The sequence below is a fragment of the Falco peregrinus genome, chromosome 5, assembly GCF_023634155.1.
Source record: "Falco peregrinus isolate bFalPer1 chromosome 5, bFalPer1.pri, whole genome shotgun sequence".
NCBI classification, from domain to species: domain Eukaryota; kingdom Metazoa; phylum Chordata; class Aves; order Falconiformes; family Falconidae; genus Falco; species Falco peregrinus.
In genome coordinates this window covers 55,884,621-55,909,786 of record NC_073725.1, presented here as the reverse complement: position 1 = coordinate 55,909,786, position 25,166 = coordinate 55,884,621, and the positions used below count along the sequence as shown (strand labels likewise).

At 45.8% G+C, this 25,166-nt stretch overlaps 1 protein-coding gene across 4 annotated transcripts in view; it reads left to right on the top strand.

The window, feature by feature from the left end:
- Positions 1-10,173, top strand: part of DPP6 (dipeptidyl peptidase like 6) — a 572,063-nt gene extending 561,890 nt beyond the window's left edge. For all 4 annotated transcript variants that reach the window (XM_055805889.1, XM_055805888.1, XM_055805890.1 and 1 more), the window contains exons 20-26: positions 320-514; positions 1,770-1,824; positions 2,732-2,837; positions 3,699-3,757; positions 6,156-6,228; positions 6,328-6,401; positions 7,934-10,173. In XM_055805889.1, the coding sequence (XP_055661864.1) occupies positions 320-514; positions 1,770-1,824; positions 2,732-2,837; positions 3,699-3,757; positions 6,156-6,228; positions 6,328-6,401; positions 7,934-8,080 (709 nt within the window). In that variant the 3' untranslated portion in view covers positions 8,081-10,173. The remainder of the gene's footprint in view (positions 1-319; positions 515-1,769; positions 1,825-2,731; positions 2,838-3,698; positions 3,758-6,155; positions 6,229-6,327; positions 6,402-7,933) is intronic.
- Positions 10,174-25,166: the final 14,993 nt, after the last annotated feature.

Below are 25,166 nucleotides of genomic sequence, written 5' to 3'. Positions count from 1 at the left end.
GAGTAATCGTGCCCGATTAGTGACATGCTTGCTGGGCTTGTTCAAAGCTCAGCTTTGTGCAGCAATAGCTGCTGTGCAAAGAGGGAGGTGGAAACCAACTGCAGCTTCCACCTCAACCTCAAAACCCACCCACACAACCGGCACAACCTCTGCACATTATTATTGCAGAGCCTGGTCTCCCCTTCTTCAAACGTGCCCTGCCTTATGGTGCACATGGGAGCTGCTCGTCCCCACTGCCGTGGCATGCTCACAGCCCCGGGAGGGTGTTTGGCCCCAGCGTGGTGCCATTGCCTTTGCTTGATGCCTATTTCTGTTTTAGAGACGGGACACCTGGCAGCCAGATCGTAACAGAGAGATTTGAAGTGACGTGGGAGAGCGTCATGGTCAGCTCTCACAACGCCATCGTGCTGAAGTTTGATGGCCGCGGGAGCGGCTTCCAAGGCACCAAGCTGTTGCACGAGGTTAAGAGGAGGCTGGGCCTTTTGGAAGAGAAGGATCAGCTGGAAGCTGTCCGGTGAATGATGCTGTTATTGAAGAAATTAATTCATTCATTATAATTAACCCGAGACTGTCATTAGCCCTGGTTGCTTTAGTGGTGTAGGGTGGAGCAAGGAGGTGGGAGGGAAGGACGATGTAGTCACACAGCTGTGACCAAGTGATGGCATGTAAGAGAGCTCGTGCTAACCAGTGCAGAGGAGAAAAACAAGCCTTAAACAGAGCTAAATTACAGCACGCTTATCTGTATCACTTGTTCAAAGCCTATTTATTTTTAGCTCTGTACAGTCATACAGCTACAAACAAGTAAGCCTGAATTTCAGCTCCCACATTAATTTTTGCTGGCTTGGTAGTTGTAAAAAAATCCACCTTTAAATGTAGTGGAATGAAGCTGGGTTAATTAGCATTGATAATATACAACTGTGGGCTGGCTTCAAGGGCGGTGGGTTGGCTGATGTAGATAAGGTGCAGCTGTGGCTGGTTAAGTTAAGTGGTTGAGAGCCAGTGAAGAGAGAGCAGCCAAGGAAGAAGTAGAGAGAAGAAGCAAGAGAAGAGAGGGTGGGCGGGCACTGGATGAGGTGAGGAGAAGGCAGCAGAGGGACTAGCATGAACAGTATGCTGGTATGAGGTGGTAAAAGACCTTGTTGCAGCTTGATAGTTTGGAGAGTGCTGTGACATTTAAAATCTTAAACTTTTTAAAACAGAAAAAGACAGTGCAAAACCCTAAATGTCAAGTCCTGTCATATTAGGTTTATTCTGCACATGATAATACTAAAAACACTATTAGAGTAGTGTCATAGCATTGGCTTTATTGTGACTTTCAGAGGCAGTGTAGCTTATGTGTTGCCATTGCTTGGTCAAGGCCAGCTCAACCGGTCACAGGATTAAATAGAGGAGAGACTCGTGTGAGAGCAGTGTGCAGCAGCGTGATTTAGGTTGTCTACATCAAGTGGGAATGGCTTTAAACTGAAAGAGGGGAGATTAAGATTAGATATAAGGAAGAAATTCTTTACTGCAAGGGTGGTGAGACACTGCCCAGAGCAGCTGTGGCTGCCCCATCCCTGGCAGTGCCCAAGGCCAGGCTGGACGGGGCTTGGAGCAGCCTGGGCTGGTGGCAGGTGTCCCTGCCCATGGCAGGGGGGTGGGAACTAGATGTGATTCTTATGATTTTTCCACAGCCATCCCAAATTCAAGCTGACAAAAATCACACTATGTTTGCTATATCTAAGGGGAAAGAATTTTTAACCCATTTTTTCTCCTCTCTCGTGTTCTAGGACCATGCTGAAGGAGCATTACATTGATAAAATGCGAGTCGGTGTGTTTGGGAAGGTAATGTTTTTCCGTTGTTCCTCTGTGCTGTTCTAGTTTGCTGATGTGGCTAAGTAGCTGGGCTAAATCCTGATTATTTTTTTTTTAATATGTCAGTGATGGCTTTTTTATTATTATTTATTTTGAGATAGACTGCCTCTTGCTCAGAGATGTTAAAGATGAAAGTTTCATTTTATCAGTGCATTCATCATTTTTTTTAAATTAACTTCCAAGTGCAGAAAGTGACTATTTGTCAGAAAAATAATGTTGGATAATTAATTATTTTTTTCCCCTTGCAAAATTTCATTTCATTTTCATCTCGTCCCTTAAGACCTATGGGAATGTGGCTAGATCTAGTTCATGTCGTACAAATGTACTACAACAATATTGATTTCTGAGGGTGATTTGCACCACTGTGTGCCCAGCTGGGAAACAGCAATTGCGAAGTACACGCGGTTTGAAATGAGAATGGGACTGTGAGTAGAAATTGTTTATTGTGGGAGATGCAGGCTTAGAGCAGGCAAAGAGAGCTGCACATACAGCAGCATCTCTGCAGGGAATTGTTAACAGGCTGGCGGCAGACGCTGAAATTGTGATGTCCATTTTAAATAACGAAAGACTGGGGTGATATTTTGGAGAGGTAACATACCTGATCAGATGTACAGCCATAAAGTGGGGTGAAAAGAGGCAAGCTCTTAGGCACCACAGCCCTGCTGCCTTCAGGAGAGTGTAATGAGTACAGAGCTCATGTTCAGCCGCATCTACCAAAGCTGGGGCAATGCCCCTTGTTTTATATTTTCAGGGCATGATGTTAAAGACTCTACAATGGCTGAAAGTTTGCAAGGTCTCAGCTGCCCTGTTTCTGTACCCAAAAGCAGCATCACCTCACACCAGGACCACTGATGCCTCTGTCCCCTTTGTGTTCCAGGATTACGGTGGCTACCTGAGCACTTATATGCTTCCAGCCGGTGAAGAGAACCAGGTGTTCGCCTGTGGAGCTGCTCTTTCCCCACTGACAGACTTCAAACTATATGGTAAACCCCATCCCAGAGCCCACAGACTCTCTTACTGACCACAAATGATGTTTCTGCCTTATCCTTTCCAGTTTTCTTTCTTCCGCAAGATCCTGCCTGTTTTCTACTGTGTGTTTTCTTAGGACTAGCCATAAATCCTTCTTTCCCCCTCGAGAGCAATTCTGCTGGCCCCTGTGGGACCAGCAATGGTGGTGAGAGCAATCAAATAACTTTTATTACTTGCTTCTTTTAAATAAAGAAGAATTGGCTCTAAACCCCTCCAGCCTCTGCCACCAACCTGCACCACTGCCTTGAACGTGCTTCTTTCTTGCCTGACCCATCCACCCATGCAGCCTGTGGTCCAGTCTCCCTGCCCCATCATCTCTGTGACAGCAACATCCACTGCACATGGTGGTCCTTTCTCTCAGGGATGCCAGTTCCCTGTGCACTTAGTGCCAATGAAAATCAGGGGACTGCCGTGAAAGTCAGCGATGTTAAGCCAGCCTTCAGGTCCTGTACAGTTATCCCCGAGACCAATGGGAACTTGCAGTCAGTTGTTGATGGAGATGGTCCCACGTGAAAGGAGAAAGGGGCACAACAAGATAGTGCTCTTCTCTTATATCTCAATTGCATTTAGGAGAAGAAAAAAAAAAGAAAGTCTCTTCTGTGACTGATTTAGAAACCATAAGCTCATGGTGATAATGAAAGACTGTAGTATCATACATATCCTTAGTACATTTTCAAAAACTTTTAGAAATATGGCCTCTGTAATTAAAGCAATGTTAGAAAATAAAGTCTTTTTAACATTTGCAATGTTTGACTCGGAAGCACCAGTGTACTCACTTATGACTGAAAAAGATGTTTTCATTTTTTCTGTTCTAGCTTCAGCCTTTTCTGAAAGATACCTGGGCTTGCATGGGATTGATAACAGAGCATATGAGGTAACTGCGTGGACACTGTGTTTCCCTGATAAAACATGAATTGGGTTTTAACTCTTTAACTCCGTGTTAGGATATGCAGGAGAGACTCGCTAGTAAAACTGAAGGTGTCCTTCAGCCTGCTTACTGCTTTTCTTAAGAGTAATAATGGATATGTTTTTTATTGATTAGCCTTCATGTCTGCCTCTCTAAATTGGGTAAATACAGTTATTCCAGTTTTACAGATCAAAAGAGATAATAAGGATGAGTGGCTCAGATGCCCAAGTGGACACAATGTCAGGACCTCCTTTAAAGTTCATCCCAATGGCCTTGCCACTTTCATTCTCTTTGAGATATGATTTTTGACCCAATGTCAAGTGAAGCTCAGCTTCTCCTGGCTTTTTTAAAGTAAGCACAGATGTGATACTTCAGGTAGGCAGAACTCTGTACCAAAATGGAACAGGACATGGAAAAGGAGACATGGCACCAGTTAACAAAGATACTATTTAATATGTGTGATGGGATCATTTGGTTCACATGCTTTAATTACTTGGAGGAAAATCCTAGGAGTAGTCACACAAACAAAATTTGTGATAGATAAAACCTTGTTAAGTTTGCTAAGTCTTGTCTTCACCTAGAAGACATGAAGGCAGCAAAGGTTTGAAACTGTTTTCTTACAGAGAAGGCAGGTGGCATCCTATGCCCCTGCAGCAAAAGTTTTTTTCCTGGTCATTTAAACACTGAGTCCAACATCTCCCAAATCTTGCACTCATGCTCATTGCAAACTCTGAAGGCAGGTCAGTAGAGGTGAAAATATTCCAGAAATGAGAGCTTTGAATTGTCACGTGTTCTTTGTATATTGAAAAGTTGGCCTAAGCAAATAGTGGTACTTTTGGTTGATTTGGGATTGACTGCTTGGAACAGCACCAGAGCTCTCTGCGGAGCATGGCACTGTTCCAGGCTGGGTCCCTAACTGATACACGTCTCCTACACACCATAGTTGAACCACAAATTGCTCAGGGAGAAGAACTGCTCCTAACCTGTCGGCCAGACATTAGCTTTATGGAGGTCACGAAATTAAAGACCTGATGTAGATTCCAAAAAGCATGTATTGTGGTAGGTGACATCTGGGGCAGCAAAGGAGCCATATAGGGGGAGAGCAGAGCGCAAGACATGTACACACCATCAAAAGACTTAGGCGTCACAGCCCGCAATCTGGGGATAAGAGAACTCATTAAATCAAATGATATAGGGAAGTTCAGAGGCATCCTTGCAAATTTTGCAAACACTTGCTGACTTCATGCAGTGTGGAGCTGCAAGAAAGCCAGAAGAAGCCTGCACCCAGCAAAACTTCCCAAAACTTGCCTCCAAGGAAACATGAAGGGCACCTTCTGATGTTCAGGGCTGCTTCACTTTTTAAAAGAGGAGAGACACATTTAATCTGTAACCTAAAATGACAGTGACCATATCTTAATAATACATACCAATGTTTTCAGCCTAATTTAATCTCTGTAGCCAAACATGGAAGGTCCTGTTGGTGTTGGAGATGCTTTAGTCTATCTTCTGTGGAAACAATGTAGGACAGTGGAAAGATGAAAGTAGGTGTAAGGTAGAATTGATACAAGGGTGTCTTAACCGAAAAACACACTAACTCACACAAGTGAACCAGAGCTAGGGCACATGAATTTGAACAGGGAAGGAAACACAAATTTAAGGTGAGGCAGGTATTCTTCCCTGCCCCCCTATAAAACAGTAACATCTGTGACTTGAGACACACATTCCTTTTGCCACTCCAAGACCTTTCTGGAGTCCTTTGGAGTCTCTTTGAGACTTGTGTTCTTCTGAACAATATGGCAAAAGGGGGAGAATTCCTTCATTTCTCTTACCCTGTACTGTTTGCAGTCACTCAGGTTTGTATTTATTTCCCCCGTGCATTTGAAAGACAGTTTGGGGCAAAGGCATTCTCAGCAGCGGACACTTGAACTGAGTACCAGGTCCTCCCCCGGGCTGTCAAAGCTCTTTGAGGTTGGCTTTCAAAGCATACTAAAGTCATGCCAGCTCTCTGAAGAGTTCTTAGGCATAGGTACCTGGGCACACTTTTCATCAGTGTTTTGCATTCACTGGAAATTTGCTTTGACATTTTCCATGTGTTCTGTAGTTCAGGCTTTTAGTGAACATTATCAATACAGATGAGGGTCTCTGACCCCTTCCTGCTGCTGATACTGAGCCTTGAAGGACAGGGTGGGTGTCTATTTTACTTCTAGATGGATTCAAGTAGCCAAGAGAATACGCTGTGCTGGTGCCTGCCTGTTATCCTTGTGATGAAGTATCAAACGGAATGGAGCACTTCTATATTTTTTTCCATAAAAATTGCTAATTTCTAGCAAGATTTTTAACCTTATTGCAACCTTTGCCTTCACAGATCAACAAATTAGCACACAGAGTCTCATTACTGAAGGAACAGACGTTTTTGATCATTCATGCTACTGCTGATGGTAAGTCAGCTCATCATTTGAGCTCATTATATGTTTGGGATGGCTTTGATTTTTCTTAATTAAATTTGCCTCTTTAATGATTGTAATCTGTTTTTACAGAAAAAATCCATTTTCAGCATACTGCGGACCTTATCACACACCTAATTAGGGCAAAGGCTAATTACAGCTTGCAGGTACAGTATGTGTTTCCTTTTTTTCATATTTGAACAGTTATTTCCCAGTTTGATCTCAAGCTTCTGTTGTAAAGCAGACTTTGAAAAATCCAGTTGGAAACTTAGGCTGGCATTAGAAATAGCACTAGTGTATGATGTGTTCCTGTGTGCTCCTGTGCTTATTTGATACCACTATTTTGGTTTGGACAGTTGAAGAACAACTATTAAATTACAGTAAATTAGGTTTTGAGAGACATATCTCTAAGGAATTGATGCCTGTTGACTTTCTTTAGGAACAACAGGCCAAATTCAGAGTTGCAGGGAAATAAGGATCTAAATTAAATCAACCATAAACATCAAGGAGAGAAATGTCGCTTAAATCCGACATCCCGCTGTGAACGACATACTCTGGTCTAGAAAACTCCTCTGTTCACCCAGTTACATCTCTGATTTGCTAAATGGCCCATGTCCAAGCCAGTAAAGCTTCCCAAATGAACCCATCCTCCAGCCACGGGGATGGTCCCTACCCTCTGCCACATCCCAAGCCACAGCCAGGAGAGTGCCAGTAGCCCAAGCTCAGTACACACTATGGACCATGCTACAACTCACCTGTATAGACGGTTGTGTTGCAGTGCCCAGGTCCTAGTAAAGCTTGATTTACTGAATACCAGCTCCCTCTGGCTGCATTTCTGCGGAGCTTCATGTGATGAGTATGCTCACTCCATCATGCTCCATCATGCATCAAGGCAGATAGGATGGAGCACAGGCACAGGAGCTAAGCAATGAGGCCGGCTTGGATTTGGTCAGTGCTACAATGACTGCACATTTCCCAGTGCAGGAGCATGAGTTCACTGGAGCTTGGAGGTACCAACGGGCCTGATGCAGATCAAAGGTTATTTGAAAACTGAATGGAGGGCTGAGGGATCTGTATCTTGGATTGAGGTGCTCGGAGCAGCAGTGAGACACCTCAGTCCTGCCTGCAAGCATCCACTCCTAGAAACTCATTTTTCCCCCTTCAATATCCCAGTCTAGACAACCTATTACGATCCTCCTTTCCTTCAGCCTATGCAGAAGTTACCTGTTCCATTTAAATGGAAAGTTGTGCTTAAACTATTTAATTTCTAGCTTCCCACATCTTTTCCATTAAATTACTTCCCCAGCAAGCTTATCTTTTTTATTATTTTTTTTTTACTTTAAAGCCCTCGTTTTAGTTGGTAAAAACCTAACACCACTTCGCTCCAAAGACTTTTGTGCGGGTTTTTTTCAGTTTTCACAAGGAGCAAGCACTGTTATTTGTAAGCGTGTTCTGGTTCTGCTTACCCTGAATTTGTTCAGAATGGAATTAAATGGAAAATCCTCCCCCCAGAAAAAGTTCCTTTTGAAGGAAGGTGCCAGTCTGAAAGCACTGTGGTGCCTGAATTAGCCTGGACCTCATGTGTGCCTACAGGAAGACGCACAATGCTGAGGAGCAGCAGAGCTCAAGCTCCAGGTGTGTGTGGCCAGTGCTGAGACTTGAAGCTGCTAACGGGGTGTGTTTGCCTGCTCCTTTGCAGATTTACCCTGATGAAAGCCATTACTTCAGCAATGTAGCACTGGAGCAGCATTTGTACAACTCCATCGTCAACTTCTTTGTGGCGTGTTTCCAAGTTCAGGACAAACTGCCCATAGCCCCACTGAAAGAGGAGGAGGACGACGATTAACTCTATTTGTCCGTGCGAAGCACAAGGCAGATCTCTCTAACAATATGCAACTGGATCATTTTCCTGAAGAAACAGATGTTACATTGTTAGCATGTATTTTGAAAAAACAAAACAAAACACTGAAAGCAGCTCATCTGCTTTACTTGACAGCAACTCCTTCCTAAATGGAAGAACATTAAGCATGATGAACTCAGCAGAAACTGCTGTCTGAAATTAAACCATCACAACCAACATCTTTTTCTTTGTGTTTTTTCCTTTTCTTTTTTTTTTTTTTTTTTTTTTTCTTTTTTGGTTGCCGCAAAGTGACTTCTAGCATGAAAGTGGTAAGACATTGAACTTGAAGGAACACCCCAAGAATCCACTTTGAGGACTGGAAGATTTAATGTCTCTCTACATTCAAGCAATCAAGCAGTAGCAGTGAAATCCATCATCCATGTTAAGGTTACTATAGTTAGCATCACACTGTGTCAGAAAAAATCTAACCTAATAGATGGAAAAGATTATAGCACAATTATTTTAAAGGATACTGATTCATACATATTTGCCTGCTCTTTCCCATGTTCAGAAGGTTTGTTGTTGCTACAGGACATACAAACTCAGTTGTGTGAAATACCACTATAGTTACGCGATCTTTACTTTCCTGTAATTATTTCTTAATTTTGTATGGATTTCATTGGGTCTCATGCTTACCTTATTAGCTTCTGAGCTTGCTCTGGATGGGGAAAAAACATTCACAGATGTAAACAGCTCACCTTAGACCTCAGAGGTCTAAAGAAGCAATAGGAGTCGAGGTACCCAGATATTAAAGAAATCTATTAGAAGAAAGCAAAGGAAATTTCACTTATTTTCCCTGCATAGCCTTTGCCTGCAAGATTGAGTATTTTCTTTGGCAGCCTTGAAAAATATGCACATAAATAAGCTACATCAGCTTAACTGAGATATTTCTATCTTATTATATTAAAACATACGACAGTCACAATTGTTCTTTTTCTTCTTTTAGTGTTGGAACAATTGGTGGCCAACCAGTTGGGGAACGGCTAGATGATGCTATGGTAGCAGGACTTTGTACCAGATACTTTGCAGATCATCTCATAAAAGCATTTAAACAGAACTAATGTGCAGAGATTTATTGCACATGCTGTCTGCAGCTTTGTTTTATTCCAGGTCAATGATTAGCATATTCCAAACACATTTAATTATCTCTTCTGCTCACACCAGCTTTGCCAAACATAAAAGAAAAAAAAAGGGGGGGGGGGGGGGATTTTTGCTTTAAAATATCTAACACTTCATTATAGCGGTGCAAAGCAACTTCTAAAACTTCTTGTGAAAACATATAACTCTCAGAAAGAAATCCAGCCTTCACTCACTTCCACTTACTGCGTCATAAGAATTTTGACTAGTGTCGCTCCTTGTAAAATATTATGACCAAATGTACAGCCAGTATTAATACTGTATATTTCATTTTGTTGTATATAAAGGAATGTAAGTCAGTTATCCGTCAGGTCCCCAATCCAATATTAGTCTTGTGTTCAGCATGCATGCGATAACACTTCTTTGCTGATCAGGACTCTTTAGAAGTACTAGCTTGGAAATATAACAATTAATGTAATTTCTCTTCCTGTTTTGACAGCTTGAATGTCAATGCCAGTTTCTACTTTTTACATAGTACTGTGGGTAAACTCACATCCTGACAGCAATGATGATGTCTCCTTGTGTTCTTTAGTGTGTCTTTTTTATTATCTTTATTTTAAGCTTTGAATGTTGGTTGTACTTTGACTACCATAAAAAAATATATTGATAAACCACAGAAATTACCTAGTTTGGTTTTGATTATCTTCTTTAATTTACAGTGCATCAACATTGTGTGAACAAGAACTACTGTATAAATCTGCTTTATCTGGCAAAATGCCAAATAGACAATAAGAATGCTGCGTGTCCAGATTTTGCTACACTGATCAGGCTCAAAAGCCTGAAATGAACTTGACCCAAGAAATGTAAAAATCTGCTCTGTCCACAATCTTTTGTAGAGACAACTTTAGGATGTGGCATGGTAGTGTTTGTTCATTCATGGAATAAAACATTATTTTACCACCCTGGTTGCTACTGCCGTTATTTAGCATTAAGTATTTAAATACGCATCAAGTTGCTAGAAATGCTGTTCCGGGTTGAACTGAACCCAAACTCCAGGGTGCAGGTCAGAAAAATGAAAACAAGTCTTTATAAATCAATACACATCACCATTTAGTCTGCCTGTAAGAACCTGGGTAAATGGTGTCACCATGGTAAATGGTGACTGCTTTGGGGGGAAATATGAAGCAGCACGAAGTGGGTTCAGTTGCAAAGTAGCAGTTGATGAGAAGACCCCTGTCCCCCTCTAGCCTTTGGTTAAGATGCACCTTTCCTTCTCCCTTTCTGCCTGCTGACCTGGCACATGGGCTTCCTGAGGGCATCAGCCAGCCATGACAGCTTGATCAAAGGGATTGTTGCCATTTCATCCATTGTCCTTTTCCCCAAAAGTCATGTGTGCATTGTCAAGTGGGAACAAACCACTAAAACTTATCAAGTCGGCTGTAGCGGATTTTTCTGCAGACGATGCTCCATCAGGGAAAGGATAAGCAAGAGGAGGAAGTCATGCCACCTGAATTCCGGTGCGCTTCCCTTCAGGCCAAGCAGAGAGCCATGTACCTTCCAGGGCCGCCCTCAGACACCTGCCTCCAACAAGCAGCAGCTTTTCCCTGTGCCCGGTTTGTTCCGCTGGCTGCAGGGACAGGAGCGGCTATCCCAGGCTGAAGCAGCTGGGGACAAGTGAGGGCCATCCCTAGCTGTCCCCTGTAACAGTATTTGTGGACTGCAAGATCAGCTGGATGTTCCTACACCGTCTTTACTCCTGGAAAGTGAACCCTTTCATTTAAAAGCTTTCCTGGGAAAATTGAGATTTTTCCTCAAATTCTGAATTCTGGCTATGACTGCCCCTGCAATAATACACTGTCCTCTTTACCTCAAGCAATAACTTCAGGAAAGATTTAAATCTGCACAAACATCCACATCTCCAGGCCTAATGAGGACATGATGGACATTTTTTCCCTAAAAGACTATCCCACACAGCAAGGCTGCAGTGCTAACCAGACGCTGTGTAGGATACAGGGGTGACCAGGATGGCACCTGCTGACTTGCTGCTGCTTATCAGTGTCCAGGGTGATGTCCCACCGGCTGGTACCAACTTGTCTGAACTGGATTTACAGGAAGATAAGTTTAATATTTCACAGCAAATGCAAGAAACTGTTGTGGACACTTACTCTAATTTTTGGTGCCAACAACTCAGGAAACAAGAAGCTTGAGCACTGGTACAGGGCAGGCAGATTGCACTAGTGCAAAATAGCTTTGCTGTTATTTTGCTTAATTACCTAAATGTAACTAATATTTTTTGATTGTCCAAACAAATCAAGCTTATACTCTCAACTAACTGGCATTTCTGGATGCCATAATGTTCAACTGTGGCATCCCAAAGTGGAAGAGAACTAATGAACGGTGCCCTACTAATGCAGAAGGAAACCACAGAGGGAAAAAATGAGGCTTTGCTGGTAGCTAATTAACAAAGCCAGGCATCCAGCCATGTTTGTAATTGTCTATGGGTTCAGGCATGGAGCATATAAACCCATCCAAGCTCTGCCTGCAAGCTCAGGCCAAATAAATGCTGCATCTCTGAAGGGTAGGAAGGGGGAAAAGAGTGAATGAGAAAGGATATGCGGGATGCTCACATCTTTCCCATGAGAAGACCAGTGGAGAGCACTGTTACCTATGGAGAGAAATGGGTGTTTAGTGGGGGAGACCAAAGGAATGAGGCCGGTGCTGGTACCCTCGTGGAGCTGAGCTGGTACCTGGAGAGGAGCTCTTTGCTTTGGCTCGCACACTCACATTCTCCCCACAGCTCACTCAGGCTGGAGGCAGTAAGGCTCTGGGTGTTTTAACTTTATGTGTCAGGTCATAGGGCACATCTGCCCTGCAACACTTCCTGGGATGCAGCGAGGCTGCCAGGCATGCCTCAGTGAGGGCTGGGGTGAGGGCACTTTCTTCCTTGCCCTGGGTAAGTACTGGCTCCTCAGTGCTCATTCTTCCCTGGACGACTTAGCTGCTATTTGCAAAAGAAGAAGAAAGAGCAAAAATGGAAAAGGTAACAGAGAAGCTCAAGGTCTCAGTTGCCAGTTCCTTAGTCACTGCCTCTTACTGAGCCAGCTGTTTGTTTATATTCTATTTTGTTCTCCCAACTTAAGCTTCAAGCTGGAGGCTCTGAGCAGAGCTAAGGGCACTTGCTAAGACCTGTCTCCTCTTTCCACTTCATCTTTCTGTCTTCCCCCATCCAGCGTGATTACAGTCTGAAAGCAAACCCAGCACCCCATTGGAAACCAGGAGCAGACAAATACAAAAGCTGTGTGGTGAGCCCTCCCAATTAGACATAGCCAAAATAAAGTCTTTATTCTAATAGCTAATTCACGCCTGGCCTGAGTGCTTTGCATGGTGGTCATTCTTCGACAGTGAGGGAATAAAGAAGGGAAGATCCCCAAAGGTGAATTATTTGTCCTCCCTGTCACATCAGCCACCGCCCAGCTGGCCCTCCATCTGCCTTTCCAAACCGATGGTGGGTGCAGGACCAGGAAGCCCTCAGAGGGAAGGGAGTGGGTGGTTGGGAAGGGTAGGAGACCATACCGTGGCATTCCGGTTTTGACAGAGGAAAGGATGAGCGTAGAGAGGCCTGTAGCCAACCAGCGTGTCCAGTTGTGTTGTTCAAAGTCATGCAGGGTCCCACATTACCCTCCCACTGCAGCAGGCAGGTAGGGCACTATACTTCTGCTGTTGGAAGAATCCATCTGTTTGATATAGCCCTGAGCAGGACATCACCTATTACCCACAGTAGGTGCCAGGAGCTCACCTCCACGGTGACACAAGCCACCGAGCAAGCAACTACGTGGAAATAAAGCTTTGGTCTTCCCTCCTTTTTGGAATTCTCCACCTAATTCAGCTCCAGAGCCAAGGGGAAAGTAGGATATGTCTAGTCTGCATGGCAGGAAAACTGGGTAAACCGTGAACCTGCCCTCCAGGAGCATCTGCCAACAACTTTGTTAACAGAGGCAAATCTTCAACTGTCTCAATGTCACAACATCGATGTGACCCTGTCACTTTTCTTAAAACATCCCAGTGTGGGACCCAGGTGTTTATATAAGAACTAGAGTTCTTATTTCCAAAACAAGCCCCAAAACCCAACCGCTGTCTGCGGCTTATTGTTGCGATTGGAACAACCTGAAAACACTGCCTGGCTTTTCCACTGCAGCTCAAGAAATGAAGGGCTGAGGACACCCTTTTTCTGAGTGCCCTCAGCTGGGATCACCCTGGCCAATCATCTCCAAAGGGCACAGTGGGAAAGTGGAGGGACCTTTGAGGACAGGGACCAGTGGGAGAGGTTTCTCCTGGTGCAAGGCAGCTGGGGCAGGTCTCCAAGCCACCAGCCTTGGTCCTGCCCCAGGATGGGGGAACCAGCTTCTCCCCATCCTGCTGCCAAGTGCAAGACCATCCTCCCAGAGTGGTCTTGGGTCATATATTTAGCCACAATAATCAATGTCCTTTGTAAGCAACAATTTCTGCTACAGCAGTTGTATTGCCAGCAGCTGTGAAGGAAGATTTAGAAAACCTTTGTAAAATGGATTATTTTTTTTTCCCCTTCAAGACATTCATTAAAAGCCTCACATTAAATGAAGCTACATTCTGCCTCCTCACTGGGATAACAGCTTTAATCAAAATGTCCATTTCCATGATCGAGAGAAAAGAGTAAAAAGCAAATATAGATGGAACAAGGCCCCAGGAAAGCACAAAAGTAAACCATGTTCCAGTATTCTTGTGGAATAACAAGGTACCCTCCAGGTTTTTTTCCTTCCTTCGTTATAAATGTAGCTTTTGGGTCATTTTAAAGCAACAAACACCTCTTTGAGCTGATGTGAATGCTCTCATCCTTGCTGGAAAAGGTACCCAGGCCTTACACTGTCTTTGCAACAGCTGTTATCAGTGTCCTGAAATGTAGTTTGTGCTGAGCATTTCCAGTAACTCGAATTGACATGTAATTTGTAGTGAGCATTGGTAACCAGCCTGCACAAGCTCCTGAGAACCTGCTCCCCACCACCTCATCTAGGGGCACCTCCAAGTGGGGTAAATCCTTCACATGGAAAAAAACAAATACAGAGCAAAACATGAACAAGGAAAATCCTTTGCTCCGCGTTCTGCCCTGAAACACCACGGGAAAAGGGTGCAGAGACTCAGGAGCCCAGCTGGGCAGTCCTTTGCGACAGTTTCTGACCAACTTTTTTTCCCTGTAAATTCACATTTGGATGCACAGAAAGCAGGAAATTCGGGAAATTCAGGCTGTTTTACCTGTACTTGGCTCCTTCATCAAAGCAACGTAGCCACCGTGTGAGGCAGGGTACACACGAGGCAGTGTAGCCATCGCATGAGTCTGGCATGCCCCCAAAAGTTTACCACCTATTATAAAGTGCTGCAGAGGAAGGGGAAAAGACAGAGGGGAGCCCAGAGATGAAGAGCCCACCCTGAGGTGCAGTCCCTCCCCTGGCATGTTAGGGTTATTCCTGTGAAAAACAGAGACCCTCCACCTGAGACATTTTCGGTGTGTGCACTAGGAGATCCACAAAAGGCAGGCGAGAAAAGCAAGCCTAGCACTAGTAAGCTTAAATTTAGTAGCTAGCAAGCCTCAGTGGGAAATCTTTAAGAGTCTAGAAATCAAAGTGATGTGAAAACAGCCGAGATCTGGCTTCCAGCTGGTCCCCTGAGGCAGAGGCCCTGAGCTGCTCATCTCAGCCTGCACCCTCAGAGCTGCCAGGAGCAAGAAGCACTGCACTCATGATGATGCTGAGGGGGGGCGGGGAGGGGAGCCAAAAAGGGCATGTTCTCACCCAAAAGCTGCCAGCCATGCCTGCAATGTTATCCTGCAACTTATGTTCATGAAAGTTAATGGTCACTGAGGAAATCAGCAGTGGCAATGCGAGCAGCAACCACTTCAGCAGTGCAAAGAATTGCACTGAAAGCCAGAGAGGGTCTGGTGCTGTAACAGGAATAGAAACTTCTGGGCTATCAACACTGGAGCCAGCAATAAGGTGTTCGCCATCTGATGATGATGATGGTGTGGTAGGGGAAAGGAGCAAACAATGTCCCAGCTTTGAGTGGAAACCAGAGCTGGTGTTACATCAGTATTTTTCATCCTTGTCAAGCCTGCATGGTGGGCGGCCGTTCTTTTTGAAGAGGCATTTCTTGACTGTAAAAGGCCTGGAAACATTAGATTCAAACCTCACTAACTGTGTAGGATTTCTCTGTGATCCAGTAGACTTTTGGTTTTGCCATGATGATTCTTATAATTACAATTTACGAAGAAGTTGGGATGGGAGAAACTTTTCTCACTTGCCTCTAGTGGCAGACTAAATTTGCCATGCAACAGAGCAACAGCAGCCAAAAACTCAGCCCCAAACTTCCTTGGAAAAATCTGCAACTCCAGCTCGACAAATAGCAGTTGGAAAAGCACTGCCCTTTCCTGCATCAGGATTTGAAAGACAAAATCTTCTTCCTCACTCAGCGCCTTCAGAAAAGAAAGTAAAGAGGAAGAAATCCCTGTCTGAGGCATTCCGTTGGATGCAGAGGCTCCCTTTGCCTGCGGAGCCTTTGGGTTACCTGCTCTGGAAAGTCCTGTACCAGGATGCTTTTAAGAAAAAGTTACAGTGCCACAGTTTTTGCTGGACAAGTGTCTGTTGGTTTCATGAAGTGAAAGGTAGATGCTCACACCGAACATCTCTGCAGCTGAGACACCCAATCTAGGCTTCCTTCATAACTTTTTTTGGCAGAAGACTTACAGGCACTTTAGGGCACAATTTATCCAGCCGACACCAGACGCCCGCTATGGGTGCTGGGTGGCCTGTGTGCACCAGGCGGATCTGGCTGAGCAGGTCAGCTACAGATATCTTTTTTCACCAGAGGACACAAGGGAAAGTGAACAAAGTATTAGATTTGCAAAGGAATGACTTTTAAGAAATGAACAAGCCCCTCAATTTTCTACCACATTGCTGACTGCAGCTGTAAGCAGAGCACAGCCACTTGCTATTATATATTTATTATACTTTACAGCGCCAGGGAAGCTTCCGAGGGGTAGGATGCCATCTGCTGCTCCGAACAGTTATTTCCTCCCTTCTTATCCCTTCCCAGCGGGCAGCTTGTGCCAATGGGGAGAAATATGAAATATGTCTGGATCATCTGCAAAGTGAAAATATTTTCATCTGCGAAACAAAATTTGCCTGGGTAATAGAAAATGGAGTGAAGAGTTTAATCTCACAAGTGCTGGTGCAGTTATGAAGAAAAGTTTGTACAGTGAATGAGGCATCCCAGAGAAGACATATGATATTTACCCGCGGACCAGCTTGCAAAGAAGATTGGATTTTGTATCATTTCCAGTTTAATGCCAAGACTTGCTGCTAATTCTGCTAGTGCCCATCTCCATTACCACAGAAACAATCATCTGCACATCTGTGAGTCGATGTGATGCCCTGTGACCCTGAAATATAGCCCCAGCATGTCTTCCTAAAGTCTGCAGAGTGAAGAACAAATTAAAACACAGTCGGCTCTTGGGGGCTGGAACTTAAACCTGTGAGCAAGCTCTATTAAGTCCAGTAATAGACACCAGTCATACTCAGCCACACAATGGAAGTAAAACAGGATGAATAGCACACCATCAGCTCCAGCACTCCAGCAGTAATAAGCATCACGCTGGGCTCACTGCACTGACTAATCCATAATTTATTGGGCTTCATAAATATCAAAACATACCACAGCTGTTAGTACTTCAGTGCAAAACCCACAAATATTGCTTCAATTATTCAGGAGCTCATTGCAGGAGCCAGTCAACTGCTTTGAAGGTGCAATTATAGAAGGTATCACTTACTCGGGAGTTTCAGCCTGGCTTCAGGGCGGCTAGCATGGGGAGCACTGGGAGCACCAACAACAAGAGGAAAAATTGCCCCTGACTCAAAAATAGCCTAAAGCCTTGAACCCCACACAGAGAGAGCTGCAGGCAGCTCTGTGGCAGGGTTCAGAGGGGTTACATGTAGTCCCTTACAACCTTTGCTCTGCTTCAGCATCTCACTCTGAGGGGCTGCCAAAACAGTCATTAAATCAACAATCCCAAGAGCCTGCACTCCTAAATTTACCCTCCATGCAGGACACAAGCCAAACTTGCTTAAACGATGAAGCCCAGCAGTTCAAGTCACATCTCCAGCAAGGAAACACCATTTGAAGCCATCCTGGGCTTTCCCTCCTGAAGACACATCGCCCTCCCCATGGCTTTTGGGTGCTGAAGACAAGACCAGAGATTGCGGCCAGTTGCTTGGTGGGGTGAGGTCAGGGTTACAAATACCAGGTGGCACCGTGGCTAGCACATGGGCATCAGGTCCCATGCACATCATCACTGTCCATGCCCACACTGCAGCTCCCCCCTTCACTAGGGTTCATGTATCACATCCTCTCTGTTTAAAGCCAGGTTTACAGGTTGGACTAATTCAATCACAATGACCGTGTGCTAGTTTGCTAGTTGTTTTTACAGGCCAACACATTTTTCCCATGCAGAAAAAAAAAAAAAAAGATCAGTTTAACTGTAACTTCTCTCCTGTGCCATCCTCCTGCAAAGAACTGGGGACATGAGAATAAGTTGCTTGAAGGAGCAAATGGCATCTCGCCAGTGCTCCCCCATGATAAGGTATATATCCAGTGGTCATTTGCTACTGGCAAAGGAAAATCTCAAGGATAATTAGGTATTTGCAAGCTTCAGGAAAAGAGGCATCCAGTAGGAGATGATGAGATTTCCTATCGAGAGGAAAGGCTGAGCTCAACTATATGAGGCAACAAATAAGCCACATGGAAAAGCTTGACGGCAAAACACAAGGAAAGCAAGTCTCACTCACTGGGCTCGGAGTGGGGGGCTCTTCTGTAGTGCAAGATGCAGTGTGGGAACCCCGAGTACAGGGCAGCCTGACCTGGCTCCGTCCCTGTGAGAGAAGAGGCAGGAGAAAGCCTGGAGCACCCTGAGGAGGGACACAGTGTCTGAGAGGTGGAAAAGGACCTTCAGAAATGAGGACAGGGGAAAATGTCTCAAATGAGCAGGGCCTCCAGGGGCAAGGGAGGAAATCAAGCTTCAAAACATTAAAATAGATAAAAATCTAGGAAAGGTTTGACACAGGACATGACTGGTCCCCGTCACTGAAATGTTACAGAAAAATTTTATTCCTGCTGCAGAGAACATCTGCTGCTGTTGAAAGAAATTTCTGGAGCAGTTTTGGATACAGGCAAGTGCAGCTCCTTCACATTGGGCCATGCTTCACGGTGGGGGGTGCTGGTGGGAAACATCTACAACCCACTGCTCAGCTGCTGGTCTGAGGAAGGGGACAGTCCCAGGGAAGTCACACTCACAGGGATTGCAGCCATCACTATCACATAAGGATGCATAAAACCCCTCCCTCCTCATCTCCCCTCCCCTCCAAAAGTAAACCTAGAGGTTGTCGCAGTGCAGAGACACAGCCTGACCCAGTGTGTCTGAAGCATCCTCGTGCTCAGAGGCAGTCCTGCCACCATCCAGGTACACCACCACAGCAGTGTCACCATCCACCCAACCCACAGGGCAACAGCCATGGAATGGTCCAGCTTCATGGGAGGCACCAGTGGGGACAAAAGAGGAGGCAAAGTCCTCTATCCAGAGGGTCTAGAGAAGAGTCGTATGGCTGCTCACCTCCATGAAATCCTGGATGTAGATTTTGAGTCATCTACAAGCATGCCTGCGCAGAGACATCTCAGTGTAACTCTTCCCTTGGCTTCCCTGCGACTGGTGGAGTTCCAGTACCCGTTCAGGCCATACACCTGGCTTTCCTTCCTGGGGCAGCCAGGGTGTGGGGGAAAGGGAAGCCCCAGGGGCCAGCAACCGTCACAGGCTCAGCACAGAGGCTAAGTACATGCATGGGTTTGAGGTCCTCACATCGTTCATGAAACAAGACCAAGGATATTATCTGAGATAGATGTTAGTGTACCCCAGGAGAGGGATTTAGCCCAGCTAATGCCTACAATACCTTTAGTCAAGCAGGCAGGACAAAGTCAGATAAAACACAAGCTTGACCAGACCTTCCACAAATCCTATTTGAGGACCTGAAGCCAAACTTCATAAATTAAACTCAAATTTATTTTCATGTCCAGGCATTAGAGACCTGCAAGCCCAACTTGGTCCACTCCTTTGCTCCAGAACTGGGAAGTGTCCTTCCTGCATCTCCAAAGTCTGTAGGATGGGGCTTTTTTTATCTCTAATGATACCAGAGCAAAATCCTGATGTTTTAACACGGCAAAAGCTGTCAAAAGGCTTCCCAGGTCTCCAAAGTCCAGCTCCTGTTTTTTTAATAAACAACAGTCCCATGACTTCCGCAAATCAAAACAAAAACAGCCCAAACAAACAAAAAACCTTTGCATATTGTATTTCTATTAAAGGGTTTGCTGAAGCAAAGCAGGGCCGTTTCCTGCAGTAAGGGGAAGGGCAGCACGGGAGGGAAGGGCACCCGCTGCCAGGCAGGGCTCCCGCGAACAAACAGCATGAAATTTTCATGCAAATTTCCCACCAGGACCTCTTAAATAAAGCTCCAGATTTCCCTGCCCTTAATGAATAAATCACTCAGCCTCGTTAGCAGAGTCTCCAGCACGAGGGCAGCAAGCATCACCTTTGCTGCTGAGTTCACCACTGAACTGACGTGACCAGAGATAAATATTACTTTTAAACTTGTGCTGAAGAGAAGTAAAACACCTTAGCTCATAATCTCACGGACAGCAACACAACACAAGGATAATTGAGATATAAGTGCTGCTCAGGCACCAACTTCAGAAAGCTTTTTTTTTTTCCCCCCCTTAGTAAGGTAACAAATCATTTCCACAGTGGCAAAGCTCTTTAATGTTTTGGGTTGGGTTTTTTTTTTTTCCCCCCAGTATAAGTGTTCCCTGAGTCTTTTGCGAACTGGTATTTTCTTCTAGGATGGCAGGTGCATCTTGGGCAGGGGGCTTTTACACAGTATCAAAAACAAAGGGGCTCTGGAAAGGGCCTCTTGGTATAGCTCTGATAAAACTAATACCACGGAGCTGTGTGCTCTACATTTGCACAGCACAGGGAGCTGCCCAGATCAGCCCTGCACATCCCCAAAGCCTGCAGCAACGGTATCACAGCCCCCCCAACCTCCTTGAAACTCTGTGAGCATGGTGTGCCCTTCTTCATACCCCACCTCCCCCAGCCCAGCTGGCCCCAACCCAAGCACACAGCCACAACTAGCAACGATGGGGCTGATGCACACTGCCTGGTGAGCTGCAGGAGAGGTGTCTGGGTCAGTGCCCTGTGCACAGACATATCCTGGTGTTCTGCAGAAGACCAGTAGTTCAGACTTCTCCCATAACACACATCCCATTGCTATCCTAATCCTGCAGGACCCTTTCTGAGGAGGGTCTGTGCTTGGTGAAGCTCCACAAACAGGACCAGTGAAGCTCTGTTGCAATTTGAGTCCAACTCAGCTGGCCTCACACGAGGCACCAAGCTGTCACAACACAAGCAAAACTAGCAGGCGGCAACAAGGCTTTACCATAGGTCAAATTCTACTGTCCATGCTGTTTCTCCATCCTCCAAAAGCCAAGCCATTCTGCTCCTTCTCTCTGCTACATCCAGGTTCTTCTTCCTTCTCCAGGCTGCTCCTCCACCCAAGCTCCTCTCCCACACTCCTCAGGACTATTTAACCACCTAGCGGGAACGACCTACAGCTGCACATCATCCATGTCAATCAACCCACTGCGTTTGAAGCAAGGCCACAGCTGCATGTTATCAATGTCAATCAACCCACTGCCTTCATCCCTCTACAAAGCTCCACAGGAGCAAGAACGCATGGTTATGGGGGGGTTGCCACATCCACTCTGATGCCTGTTAGTGGTGCAGGGCAGTATAGCTCCCCAGCTATGCTGTCTGGCTCTCCCTCCAGCTCTGTCTTCTCCCTGCTTTATCATAAATAAAATTTAAAAAGGAAATAAAAAGTCATTTTTCTGGAGCTGACTCACCTTTCAGAGCAGCTGATGGTCTCATTTTTGTAATCAGGTGCTGGATATGGCAGCAAGAGGTCCAGCTCCAAATCCAGCCTTGTCTCTGTGCGTACCAGGTGAGCTCAGTCCTGGTACGGCACTGGTACAGAAAGTGAGGAGAAGCATCAGTAGTGCTGGTTCAAGAGCAGAGCTCTCCTGTTCCACAATGTGAATGTGTCTGGTCCCCCTGAAGAGGTGGAAGACATTTAGGGCATGCAAGAGATCATCGAGCGCGTGCCCACAGAACAAAGAAATGCCAGTGTTGAAGCAAAAGGCTTCTTGTGCAACCTCCTCTCCCTGCACGTGCTGGTGAACAGGCAGGTCCGCACACCAGCACTGCATTTACACAGGACACTGGCCTGCTTTAAGGCATGGGCATTGCCTAGAAAATCCTTGCTGGATCTTCAGGCCATCCAAATGCATCTCTCTGTTACTCAGAGGCCAGCTTTTTTAAACTTGCTTGTATTTTGTACCTGTGACCGTTGCCCTATCTCCAAGTGCAGTCATACCCTGGCATGGACATTGCTTGTCTCCCGAGCACTCCCAGGCTACAAGGCTTATGGGTTGGTTCCCACATGCAGAAGCCACGAAGCAGGGTGTTGGTGCATTTGTGCTGTAATTTACTTAGCTTATAAGTAACAATATTCTTGGAAGGGGGATGGAAAACATGGAAAAACAAACCCACCTGCCATGTGTCTCCCCAGGACCGACCACTTGCTCACACTTTAAGAAGCACGGTTAGTGGCTCGTGCCATGATCAGCCTCTACCGCACACTTCAAGCCTCACTGTTTTAAGCCAGGGATTTGCAGCACCTTCTTTACTGCAAAAGCTCTGTAAATCCAATGCATATACATTAAGTCTAGCTGCTATCAAGGAAAACATCAATACGGAAAGTCTACTGCAAGAAATGTAGACTAGCAATTCCCAGGCTTTCAGACGGTATATAAACATATGGAGGTTGTCTGCTTTTAAACTTCATGACTTTCTCACTCTGCAAAGTACTGTGAACAGCCACTTGTCTGTATATGCCTCTGACAGCTCTAACTTCAGTAGCACATAGAAGGAAAGAGGCAAACACCTCTTCCGTGACCGGTGGATTATATTTGTTTCACAGTTCAGTTGATCTGGGTTACCTGGGGAGGTGTCCCTGCTGCAATGAGCTCTACTCAACACTTCCAGTCCCATGGGGCTGCTGCTGCTTGTGCTGCTAACACCCTGTTTCCCAAAGCAGGGATTTGCTTCAAGACAGGAACATTTGGAGTAATGAAAAAAAACAAAACAAAAAAAACCAAAACCCCAAACATATTAGGACACCGTTCCTGCTTTTGGAAAAGCACCAGGCTAAGATCCACACTAACTCACCCTGTCATGCTGCCATGGTGCAGAAGCTCATGATTCAGACCTTGAAACAAGCTGAGACACATTGAGTAAAAAGCCCCTCAAATGGCTAATGGAGCCCCCAAGAGCTTCTGAAGAGGAACGTTGGGTATTTAGCTGGATACCCAGTTTATTGAGAAGGCAAAGGAATACCAGACCTCAGGTCTGCCTGCTCTCGTGTTGTTTCACCTCTGGAATTACTCTGTCTGGGACCTTTCTGCTCCTTAAGCCCTGAGCAGCCTGTGGTGCATCCCTACAGCGAGTAGACCCCCAAAATGCTGCACAGATAGGTGAGGCTCTGCCAGGAGGCAAAGGGATGCTGAATTCAGCTCCTGCTTGTTGCACCCAAACTTTCCTTCCTCTGCACCTCTGCCAGCCTGCAGAGGCAGAACACAGAGATGTGACCCATGAGGTCTGGGGGACATCTCCACAGGGACAGAAACTGCAGCAAATCCAGCTGTTTGAACAGGGAGCTAGTGCTCTGGCTTTGGGCCGTCCTTCCCTCCCAGCGAAACAACTTCATCTTGGTTTCCATAAAAGCAATTGAATGAGATGTTCATCCAGAAGCTAAAGAACATTTTAGAGCTGTGAATCACGATTGTGTGAGATGGATAATTAGGCAATTAGAACCATTAAGTATTAAAAAGACACCATGTCTAGAAATGAGGATGAAGAAGAAGGGAAGACAGGAAAATTCTTGCAGTTGTTTTGGGCTTTTTTTCCTCAGGTTTTTTTTTGGATGGCACTGATGTAGGAGCAAGAAGCTAGAAAGAAGAGAAGGGAGGGAGGAGACAGATGAGACACCGAGTTGTGGGTTATAAGTTATCTTGGGCGAGGCATACAAAAATGAGTAGCTGCCCCTGTGGATTTAAGGTGTGATTTCCTAGGTGGGTGCTTTAGCTCATCAAAATCATCTATCAAAAACCTCCAGAGAACACCAGCCACACATCGCTTGGCTTTGGGGACATTAAGTCACTTTTTGCAACCCTAACGTTTTGATGCCGTGGTAAGCCAGAGCCACCGTTCAGAGCACAGTCCTGCCTCCATCGCCCTGGGGAGCTGCTGGTCAGGCTGCAACAGCCTCTTCTTCTTCTGGGGGATAAACTTTGCTTTGTCTGCCTGGGCTTTTGGAGTCTCTCGTGTCTCATAGGTGGCAGACCAAAACGCACTCTTATCAGAATTGGATAAAACTGATCACAGCGTCACTTGTGGTCTTTGCTTTTTGCAGGCTGTTAATTTGTTCAGGCACACAAAAGCTTCAAGGTGAACCTTGGTTTGGGACAAACCTCAGTCTGCCACGTCGGGACAGTCGTTGGCTGCACAGGTCGGGTCTTCTTTTCGCAACACCGCAAGGATTCAACGTGGCGTTTGCAAGTGGCCCAAGTTGTGTTTCACACGTGTGCCCCAAGTCCCCTCTTTGGTGAGAACCAGGGTGGTAAGCAGAGACAAGGTGGGTTATGGTTTCCAAAGCATCCCCCTGATCAGGACTAAGAGGTGAATGGAGACACACCCAGTCAGCTGTCTCTGAACCACTTCCAGCTTTGCATGGCCACACTGGCTGCCCACCCCTTGCATTTCTTTATGGCACAAACGTGCTGTGCCAGCAGCATTTCCCATGCTTGTGCAGGTGTTGGTGCTGCAGCTGTGGCTTCATGCCAGTGGTGTCCCTGGGGCAGAGCCCTGGCTGCCCCCAGCTCTGGCCACCACACGTGGGTGGAGGTGGCTATCGCTGCATACAGTGGCATGCTGGTGGAGGCTTCAGAGAGGTCCCCCTGGAAACAACAAAAAACGAGTCCTCCTTCCCTCACAAAGGAGCCAACATCTCGGGTGCACCAGCCAACAGAGTCTCAACCAGAGAAGGTACATTTGCAGGACTAAAGAGCTTGTGAAGCTTAACACAGCAAAAACCCACACAGCCAGCTCTTCAACTGCTCTGCCAGTCAACCTGCCAGGAGCTGCTCTGCTTCTTGTGACAAAGGCCAGATCTGGTACCGGTATGGAGAAGGGGCTATGGTTCTTCAGACTGGGACTTGGAGAGATGTCCAAAGATTGTCCCCAGCTCTCTGGATGGCAACTGGATTTGTCTGACTTCCTATCTGGAAAAATGCATCCAGAGATGTGGAGCACAAGGTTGGGTTTGGGTTTATGGGCTGGGATTTAGGTAACTGGGTGCAGCTTGTACCTCTGCTCCTGGTTTTCTGGGGATCCTTAACCACTTCCTGGCTAGTCCAGGCACTGGTGCCCACAGATGTGGAAAGCAGTACTGATTCTCCTTGTCAAAGCCCACCCGGTAAAACCACTTTAGCACAAATAGACATTCCTTTCCTCCTGCAGCAGTACAGGAAGGCTCAAATCGCTAACACTAACACTCAAGGGTTTTTTCAGCATTTATCTCTGCCTCGCACATTGGGCTCTCCAGCCTCCCATCACCCGGTGCAGAAGACTGGGCACATTCCCAGCCTCTTCACCCCACCCCACACCTCCACTTGTGCCTGATAAGGCCACCCCCACCTCCACAGCCCCTGCTCA